The 10886-nt window shown below is 44.4% G+C and overlaps 1 protein-coding gene across 6 annotated transcripts in view; it reads left to right on the forward strand.

Annotated features, from left to right (window-relative positions):
* Positions 1 to 4368: 4368 nt before the first annotated feature.
* The window catches only part of DGUOK (deoxyguanosine kinase), a 29046-nt gene continuing 22528 nt past the window's right edge, over positions 4369 to 10886 (forward strand). For 4 of the 6 annotated variants that reach the window (XM_003984131.6, XM_006930194.5, XM_019827423.3 and 1 more), the window contains exon 1: positions 4369 to 4659. In XM_003984131.6, the coding sequence (XP_003984180.2) occupies positions 4518 to 4659 (142 nt within the window). In that variant the 5' untranslated portion in view covers positions 4369 to 4517. Of the gene's footprint in view, positions 4660 to 5591; positions 5772 to 10886 lie in introns of those variants that run through there. The other 2 variants (XM_019827425.3, XM_023251776.2) reach the window with 2 other exon arrangements.

Below are 10886 nucleotides of genomic sequence, written 5' to 3' on the forward strand. Positions count from 1 at the left end.
AAAATCCTTAGTGGACTCATGTTTTAGGACAGGTTTCCCAGAAGCAGACCCCGAAGTAAGGCTACACAGGCAAGCGGTTTATTAAGGAAGCGCTCACAGGGGAAACCAGTGAGCAGAATCAGAGAAGCAGAACAAAAATGGAGAGGAAGAGCAGCAGGGGAGCTCTCAAAGTCCCCCAGAGGGTGGCCTCACCCTGATTCCCAGGCAGCTGGGTGTGAAAGCCTGACCGGATACAAGTGGGCTTTCACACGAGCCTATCAGTGATGAGTGAAGATGCACTCTGGGGGGGGGGGGGGGGGAGGAGGGGAGGTAAAGTCCCAGGCTTTCCACCTGTGCTGGGAAAGGGCTTCAGTAGCATGAGGACAGTATTGCAAAGAAAAGCTGTCGGCACTGGCTGTTGGGAGAGAGAGCAAGGGGAGGAGGCCAGAGGGAGTCATACACACACACACACACACACAGGGTCCGAGGAAATGTGGAGCACTGACCATCCCTGCTGCAGAGGGGTGCATCAGAATCTCCATGTGGGGAAAGACAGGGAAGCTGACTGGTTGTTCCCCACCCAGTCTTGCCCCACTTCAAGAAGTGCTATCCTAGAAGTCTTCAGTGGAAGTCAAACTATGGGCTGATAGTGAGGGGGACATGGGTGGGTGACATGGCTTGAGGAGAGATGAAATACATCAGGAAATCAACTAAAGATAAATATAGCAATAATGTCCCAGGCACAGAAGGCCAAGCTGAAGGCAGCCATCACTTACCACGTAATGTGTACTGGGTGGTAACTGTGTGGCGGGAGGTAAGTGCTGCTTGTGGATTATCTTTCTTAACCCTCACCCCTGGCTATCTGACCGCTCCCTAAATGCCTCCTAACCGCTCCCTAAATGCCTCCCTTTATGATTAGGTATATCAGTCAGAGTGCATTCAAGGGAGCAGAGCCATCATGCACATTATGGGAAGAAGGGGTTTATTATAGGAATGAGACTTTACCTGAAGGTGGGAATAGCTGGGGAAGTGAAGTTCTGGAAACAACTGTAGGATGATCAGGAAGGAGACACTAGGGCTTTGAGGACAAGCTGGGATCTCTCTGTGAACTCATCTGTCTGTCACAGTATCTGAAAGACATCTCCCCAGACGATGGCTAAGGCTCTGCCTTCTGAATCTTATACCTGGGCCTCTTTTGGCCGACTCTAACTCAAAGCCCTGTCAGGAGAGAATTCTAGAAGCATACTTCCCGGCTTAACCAAACTGACTTAGCATCATCTAGCACATTAGAAAATCTTCGATGTAGATGAGACTATAACTGACCAGATATCCGAGCAGCAAAAGAAAGTCAGGGTCACATTGGCATATGTTTACCTTCTTATTTTTTGTGGCTATGTTGTAGCATTTTTGTAATATGGGTCTGTATCTATTTGTCACAATAGCACTTACAAACATTTGAAAACAGTAAATCCTTCAGAGCTGTACTCTAAGGACTAGAAAGAGTGCCTGATAACATAGTAGATGCTCGGCAAAAATTGGGTGAAGAAATGGATGCTGAATGACAAGAGTCCGTGTAGTGTAATCAACCCTTGTTCATACATCCCAGCAGATATCTGACAAACTCTAGGAGCGTAAAGCGGCCTCATTCCTGTAGACAAGTAGGATGTAATTCTGTTCACCAAGACACTGCTGCTTTTTGTGTTCTGGCCATCACCTGAGGGGGGATGAAAACACCCTGTTTGCTCCTTCTAGGAGGGACCGATCACTACCTTTTTGGGTGTCTTCCTTGCTCATGATGATCCCTTTAATCGCCTTCCTTCTTTATGCACGGGGTGGGGCAAAATACTCATGTTCATTCCATGAGAACTTCATTTGGGGCACAGCTGGGCCAATTAGATTCTCTCTCTTGGGAATTTGGAATTAGGACCAAGAAATATATGAATCCATGATATAACATAATAACGAACACTACAAAATAAAAGGGAATAGAGGGGTCATCACTGATATTGGGACAACTGACAGGCAATTTAGGCCATTTTAGTTTTTTACTTATAGTGAACACCAAGGAAATTTGAAAGCTTTTTAAAAGCAAGGAACAGAATGAGAGAAAATATTCATAAAGGAGTTTATATCCAGAATGAACAAAGAACAGTAAGTAAAAGACAGATAGCCAATAGAAAAGCGGGCACAGGACTTGACTAGGTCCTCCAAAACAGAAGTTACCGATATAGCCAATAAACATAGGAAAGAGTGTTTCACTTCGTAAATCATCAGGAGAATGCAGGTGAAAACTATCTACAGCATATTGGACAAAATGAAAAGGCTGACAATACCAAATGTTGTTAAGAATATAGGATGACCAAAAAAAAAAAAAAACAAAGAATATAGGATGACCACAGCGCTCACCCATGATGGTGCGAGTCGATTGGGACAAACACTATAAAAACTATCTACTGTTTGGGAATATTTACTAATGCTGAACATACAAATAACCTATCACATAGCAATTCCACTCACAGGTAATTATCCAAGAAGACTGCATGCTTAACTTCACCAAAAGACATATTCAAGAATATTCATAGCAACCCTATTCATAATAGCCCAAATCTAGAAACTCATAAATGTCCATTGATAGTAGAATGGAGAAAATACATAGTGGTATAGTGACATATTGGAATACTACACAGAAATGAGAATGAACTACAGTTACATATATAGCATGGATAAATCTCATAGATACTAGGTTGAATAAAAGAAATACTATATGATTCCATTTATCTAAAAAACAGGCAAAACTATTGTCTGCTCTTAGAAGTCAGGCTATGGATTATTTGGGATGGGTAGTAACTGGCAGGGCAAATGGATTCAGGAGATACTAGCAATGCTCTATTTCTTTATCTGAATCCAAGGAACATTTTCAGTTTGTGAGAAATTCATTAAACTGTACACTTATGATGCATGCGCTTTTCTTTACTACTTATTACACTTTACTATAAAGTCTAAAAAAATTATAACTTTTAGGAACAGGTTAGTTGCCTGTCTGCACCTAAAGTGGCCGACAACATCGTCATTTAACTTTCCTGATATCCCAGATGGCAGTGAGGGCAGGGAAACATTGGGGGCTCAGAGAGCCTCTCAAACTTGTTTGGATGAATATTTTCCAAGTCTGAGTTTACATAGCTAAAGAAATGTAAGCAATGATTTGACACGGAGGTGCCTGTGAGAGTAGGAGCAGAGGATGGGACTGACTTTAGCTGTTCCCGTATCTATCAGTGCTCCATCCAGGTTATCCTAAATAAATTTATAATCTATATTTAAAAATAATGTGCTTAATAAATGAACATCACTTCAATCATCTCATATAAACATCAGTATAAGAAAAGGTCCCGTGCTTGCTATGCAAGACAGGTGTCCCAGCCACGAACCCTTCCCCAACCCCTCGCAATCTGATCCCCATTTCCTAAAACCTCCCCCCCTCTAAGGTGTTGCCTGAAGGCCGTTTTAACTGTTGGACTCCTGGTTTGACTCTTGTGGTTTCAACGATGGAAAGTGGAAATACCCTCTGACAACATTTCATAACTCGTTAGTTCTGAGGTCGTTATGACAACGGGGTGGTGGTGGCAGGACAAAGCCAGTCAAGGCCTCACCGGGTGCAGCAGCTCAGAACTGTCCCTGACCCTCCACAGAGCACAGGTCTCCACCGACGGCAAGACTCCAGGTTTATACACCAGCCAAGTCTCTCTCTACTCTGGCTCTGCTCATCCTTTTGCAAATCCCACTCAGATTCCCCACCGCCCCACGCTGGCCTGCAACTCACCCTCGCCGTGGTTCACACCCACAGAGCCCAATCTACGTTTTAAACGAGTTCCACTCACATCCTGAGCCTCCACCCACTTTATCCTAATGGGATTTTTGGCTGCTGTGCAAATCGACCGAGTGAACGTTTATTTCATTCAAGAGACAAAATACGAGGTGGGATGTAATGAACTAATTTGTTGATTTATTCAGTCATGTGCCAGCATTGTGCTGCGCGTCACCGTGAATGGGAAAAAGTTAACTTGTGTACATCATCAGATTGCGTCATTTTCCTGCTTAAAATAGTCCAATTTCTACCCAAGTTAGAATAAAAAGCAAACACCTGGAAAAGCCTCGTTTAAAATTACAATTACTTTGTCTTTAGTTATGACTTATTTGAAAGTTACACAAAAATACAAAGGTGAGGAGCTTGCTGAGCGTACGTCTCTTTCACAATGTTGCTCTTCCGACGAACAGCGAGACGGCGAGCCTCCCAGACAACCGCAGTTACTAACGCTCCGGCACCCCCGCACTGGAAGTCTTTTCCACCTAGCGTTGCTTTGCTACAAATTTCGCGAGAACACAGGGGTCCCTTCGGCCCCTCCCCGCGCGGCCAGCTGAACTCCACCCACTTCTTGCCCGGCGATCTCCTGACGTCATAGGCGCGCCGGAGCGCTTGCACAGCGGAGCCGGGGGCGGAAGTGCTCTCCGCGGAAGTGATAATTGCGCGAGTCGTGGGTGGGATGACCGCGGGTCAGCTCCTTCGAAGGCTGTTGCGAACACCTTCCAGTTCCATGGCTCAGAGCCGAATCGGTGGCGTGTCCCCCTCCAGGGGCATGCACGCGAAGCGCGGGCCTCGAAAGCTCTCCATCGAAGGAAATATTGGTAAGGGCCGGAAAGTGGCTACCAAGCCTTTGCCTCCCCCGAGCTGGTGCCCGAAAGGCTGGGAAAGGGAGCTGGGCCAAGACCACCCTGCCCCCGCGACCTGATGTGACGGGGCCTTTCCCTTCCCAAAGAGGCCTCTTTGATTTTTAGGATGTCAGGCCTCAGTACTCTCCCACAGTCACGAAGTCCGTAGATAGCCAGGAGTTCCACCAGCTTGTTCTGATCGCAATAAATGCGACAAGGAGCAGGGTGTAATTTCTTTTGTTCTCCTAAAATAGGGATGTCGGATTTGGGGGGGCTGGTGAAGTGCCATTTAAAATAGGATTTCAGATTTTAGTATGTGTGTGTGTGTCCTATGCAATATTTGGGACATGCATGAGAAAAAATTATTATCTATCTACAATTAAAATTTACTGGCGTCCTGTATTTTATCTGGTAGCCCTACCCTGAGAGTTCTTAAAGTTCAGTCATTCAGATACCACTTACAGTAATTTTGCCATGTCTCTCTTCTAGTCCCATATAATGTAACATTTTTCTTAGGAGAAACTCACTTTTTAAACTTAAAACATGTTTTAAAAGTAACTGTTACAAGAGTAGAGACCCGGTATGTTAGATAAAAAGAAACCAAAAAAACCAAATGAAAGCATAACACTTCGATTTTTTTTTTTTTTTTTTTTTTTTTTTTTTTACTGTTTATTTATTATTGAGAGAGAGCATGAGCAGGGGAGGGACAGAGAGAGAGGGAGACATAGAATCCGAAGCAGGCTCCAGGTTCTGAGCTGTCAGCACAGAGCCTGACGCGGGGCTCGAATGCACAAACTGTGAGATCATGACCTGAGCCGAAGTCGGGCGCTTAACCGACTGAGCCACTCAGGCGCCCCTGCTTCAGTTTAACGTTATTAAGTTCTGACTTGATGCTTTTACCTGCTGAGGTGCTGAATAAGTGTTGAAAATTGAAGACAGCCTAGAAGCCAACTGAGAATTCCTCATTTTATTCATTCGACAAATAACCCTTTGAGCAACTTCCGTATGCTAACACTGTTCTTAACCCTGAGGATATAGCACTGAACAGAACAAATAAAAATCTCTGCTCTCACGGAACTCTAGTAGAGGTAAATAATAAACAGTATGAATTAAGTAAACAATATATTAGATAGTAATGAATGTGATGGGAGAAAATTCAGGGGTGAGAGATTGAGGGAGGTTGCAGTTTTAAATAGGTTCGTCAAGACAGGCCTCACTGAGAAGGTGACATTGAAGCAACAACCAGAAGAAAGCGATGAAACCATGTGGATAACTGGGAGACTCTTCCAGGCAGAGGGAAGACCAAGTGCAAAGGCCCTAAGGTGGATAGCGTGTTCAGGGAACAAGAAGAAAGCTGTTGTGGCTGGAGTGGAGTAAGCAAGGGGGAGAATGGGAGGAGATGAGGTCCAAAGGTAAGGGGTGGCTGGATTGCATAGGCCTTGTAGTCCATGTTGGACTTCTTCTTGCCACTGGAAAAGATTTGCGCTGTCATGTGACATGATTTGACTTAAATTATAAGAAGGTGACTTTAGCTGATATGTTGAAAGTAGGGGTCAGGTGGTTATTGCAATGGTGAGTTGCGGTGAGTTCGAGCAGGGTGGTGACCGTGGAGGTGGTAAGAAGCAGTCGGATTCCAGTTACATTTTAAGGCAGGGCAAACTGGATTTAGTAGCAGATGTGGATGGAGTATGAGGTAAAGAGAGGTCCGTGATCACTCCAATCATTTTGGCCTGAGCAACTCGAAAAATGGGAGTTCCAAATTTTCATAAATGGGAGAAGAATGAGAAGAACAGACTGAGCACAGAGGATGGTTTCAAGATTTTACCTTTAGTCGTGTTAGGTTTTTGTACGCTTGGTAGATATCTGAGTGGAGGTGTTGAAGAGGCAGTTTGATATATACGTCTGGAGTTCAGAGTCTCCCTGGACTGGAGGTATAAATGTAGATGGTGTTTGAAGCCAGGAGACCTTGTTGTGTTGATGGAAAGGACTAAGCCATGGGGCAGTTAGATGGAAGAAGGAATCAGGCAAAAGAAACTGAGAGGGAATGAGCACTGAGGTAGGAGAAAAACCAGAAGAGAATGATGTCTTGGAAGCAAAGCGAAGAAGGTGTTTGGGGAGTGGGAATGTTCAACTGTGTAATGCTGTTTAGGTAATGGAGCTTTTTGGTGAACTTGAGAAGAACGGTTTTTAGGGGCAGTAGGGGTGAAAGTCTGATTGGCATAGGTTCAAGGAGAATGGGAGGTGACAATGGATTCAGACAACTACAAGTTTTCCTAGAAAGGGGAGACATGGGGTGGTAGCTGAAATGGGAAGAAGGTTTGAGGGGGTTGTTTCCATTTTTTTCTTTTTGTAAGAGGTATTGGATCATATTTTTAAGCTGGTGGAAATGGTCTAGTAGAGAGGGCAAAAAAATTCGTGAAGCAGGAGACAGGATATAATTACCGGAGTGATTTTAGTAAGCAAGGAGTGGAATCTCTTGCCGAAGTGGAGAGAGGTTGGCCTAAGCTAGGAGCAGAGTTTATCCCTAGGAACAGTGTGCGTGGCAACATAAATGAGTACTGACTCAAGTAGGTGTGGTGGGAACTTGGGGAAGGTCTTTTGGTTGTTTCCTCGTGAAACGGGAAGAAGGGTCAGCTAAGCAGAGTGGGTGTGAGGAGAGAGGAAAGACATGAATTAGTCTAGTGAGTGAGCAAGAGAAATGTAGAGAGTTGCTAGGCAGCATTAAGGACCCACTTGGACTTAGTGGTCATGGGTTTAAAGTGAGATCAGTCACCACATCTGTGTGTGTTTCTGCAGCCAAATCAGAAACATCAAAAAGATTGAGAAGGGAGGGTCCTGATGGTGTTCAAGATGTTCTGCCTTTGGGAAGCATGCCTCTAAGGGAAGCTCTGTTCTCAGAGCCCACAGAGGTACCAAAGTACTTCACAAAAGAAGTACTTGGACAGGCCATTAGGTGAAGTTTGATTTTCCTGACCAATTTTCCTGACCTTTGCGTCTTAACCTTTGCAGATGGATATGCTTCTGCCTTGGTTTCTCTTGAACCAAGACTTACCGAATATGTGCTATGAGGGTAGACTCACATGTGATACAATTCCTGTCCTTTAAGAAGCTCATAGCCAGGTGGGAGGAGCAGACTTCTAAACATCATTCCTGTACCATGTGATGAGTGCCATGCTTGCTTGGGCATGGAAACTCAGAATCTCTGGGGTAGGAATTCCCAAGGGGGAGATGAGAAAGGAATGTTCCAGGTACAGCAGGTAACACTTGCCAAGGCAAAGCCTGAAGAAACATGCAGTTTTAATAACAGGGATGTACCTGTGTGGCAGAACAAGAGGGTGGAAGGGTAGACTTGCCAGATGTTGAACAATCTTGTGGACCATGCTAGTAGAGGGACCATGCGGGGGAGGGTGCTGAAGATTTGAGGCCGGTATGTGTCACAACCAGATTAATTTTAAAATGGAAATTGGCCGGAATGAACGAATAGGAAGGTCCATAAAACAGGCACTTTCTTTATATGTCTTGTTTGCTGCAGTACCCATAGTGCCTTGTATCATTGCTCTGAGTGAATGAGCAGGAACAGAGTTTGTAGCTAGACTGGTTTTGTGGCTGTTGTTGTAGTAGTGGGAGTGTGGGAAGATGCCGGCCTGGACAGAGGGAATGGAAGGACGGAGAAGAATGGAGTCATTTGAGAGAGATTCTTAGAAGTGAGATTGACAGGACTAGGTGGCCACTTCTAGTATAGAAGATGACAGTGAGGCTTTTAGTTTGGACACTGACTGGAAACTGAAGATGGGAATAAAGGAAGAGGGAGTCTGGGGAGGTAAGAGTGATATGTTTAGTTATCAGGTCCCTCTGAAGCATACAGAGATAGATGTTCTGGGGTAGATTAGGACATGTGCCTGAAATCCAGAGGGATGGGACTGAGCTTTCAGGTATGGAAGTTGTTGATGGTGGGGGTAGCTGTTGAAGCCTTGGAAGTGGATGCACTTGCCCAAGGAAAGTGTGACTAATGACCAGTGGACTGGGGGACCCTGATCTGGCTGTTTCTGGTTTTACCTCCTACAACTCTTCCGTCACCCCACACAGCCTGGTGACTGTCCTCAGGCGGAATTAGTCACTGCCTCCTCTGTGTGCTCCCATAACATTTTGTACCCACAAATGCTGCAGCACTTGACTTCTGCTGAGACCTTCCTTGGGTTGGCTGCTTAGTGTTTTGCTCATCTTGGCATCACCAGCACTTAACCCCTGCCTGACCCATTGTATTCTTTCAGTGTTGACCACATGTTTGGCTCCTGTGCTTTGACATCCACGTGAAAGGTCGTCACTGGTGCCCACGGAAGGAATATGTCAAACTGCTTTACAATCCTAGTCAGGACTGAGCTTGTTCTCTAATCACAGGTGGCATCCCCAAGTAAATGAGTACCCATCCAGGAAACCTGAATAGAGGAAGGGAAACCCTTGTCCTGACTGAAGTTAGATATGTTTAGAGGGGCTTTTCTAGTAGTCCTGCTGCTCCAAGTCTTGTTGATCTGATCCTGTAAGTGCAGACACCCTGCTCATGTGTCTGGTATGAGCTGTGAAGCCATCTGCCACGTGTGATGGAACGTCAGAAACTTGGTGCCTGAACAATGCCTGAAAATCTAAGAAATACTTAGCCTATCTTCTAAGTGTATTCATGGCTACGGTATGTTATTGCCTCCCAAAGCCAGTTATTTTGTAATTACAAACCTCAGTTGAACAAAGGACTACCATATGAAATACTGGCAGTGAGTGATCTCAGACCATTCTCACTTTGGTTTTCAAAGACCCAACCAAAGCAGAAGAAACTTTATCACTTTTCCAGTCTAGAGGCTTGTATATAAAGCAGCGGAGAGAGCTTCCCTAATAGCATGTTTCCTGCATTCTAACATCACTAATGCTCATCTTTTGCTTTTATTGCGTGTAAACAACTGGGCAAAGAATCCTAGCGGAAAAGAGACTATTTATTCTAAACGTTGTATATTGGAGCATTTGTTTCTGTGATTCGCCTCGTTCCATCCATCTCCATTCCTAGGACCTGGCTAGGTACTCAGGATGCAAAGGGAACAAGGCCAGTCTGTGTCTTCAAAAAGCAAGTGGAGAGAGTGATGGGTCAACAAATAATTATAATGTAATACCTTGGTACATCAGAGAAGGCAGTAATTAGCTCTGCCTCCGGGTGACGTGGAGCTGGAGAGAGTTCAGGAGAGTTTCACGGAGAAGGAGGGAGTGAAAGGATGAATCCTATGGTGGGCAAAGTGGGGGAGGAAGGTGTTCCAGACCAGTGAGGGTCTCATGCTGAACAGAGCGGTTTGGATTGTTGGGATTGTTTGCTGGGAGCTGGGAGCAACTTTTTTTTTTGGTAAACATAGTTTTCCCTAGGAAAAACATTAAAAGGAAGGAGGGCAAAAATGTATTATGTTTCTTTTAAGCCTGCTGAGTGATTTTTGTTACGTTTGCCCAGTGTGCTTTTAGGCTCAGAGCCTTTCTGAACCTAGGTACTTTGTTTCACGGGTGGATTATGAACTTTTTGAGGGCAGGATCTCAGCCTAGTTCATTTTATAGTACCTACTAGTTGGTAGCGATTCCATAAACATTTCATAAACATCTGGTGAGCGAGTGAGTGAGAGATGAATGTGGCATCACATGCAGTTCCTGAAGTAAAGGCTTTCAATTTTCTTTGGAAGACTTTTGTGTTTAAGATAGACAGTTTTATATATATTGCCTTTGTTTGCTTTTTGGTAAAAGGTTTCAGAATTGGATTTTTGCCATGTTTTTCATTTTGTTCAGGAGAGGAAAATGCTTGGAGGTGATGGTATGTTTAAGAGGCTCACATGAAATACAGCTGTATTAAATTTAAAATAATACATTATTTTGGACATTACACTCTGACTGCTAGGTTTTAGCAGAATGTAGCAATAGCAGGCATCATAGTTTATAGAAAAATTTGTGGAAGAGAAAAAGGAAAAGATGGACATTAGCAAGAGAACTCTTTGGTGCAGCTTGTGGAATGACAGTCTTGGTGCTAATAAAAATCAGCATGTTGAACTAATATACTCTAAAGAAAGTACCTTCCCCCCTTTTTCAAGTCATGGCGCATATAGTAAAGTTCAGTAATAGCCAAGGCCCGAAGGGAAGGTTTGATTCTGCAATCTGATACAGGTTTAATTCTGCGATTAAAGAGT

The sequence above is a fragment of the Felis catus genome, chromosome A3 (assembly GCF_018350175.1).
Source record: "Felis catus isolate Fca126 chromosome A3, F.catus_Fca126_mat1.0, whole genome shotgun sequence".
NCBI lineage: Eukaryota > Metazoa > Chordata > Mammalia > Carnivora > Felidae > Felis > Felis catus.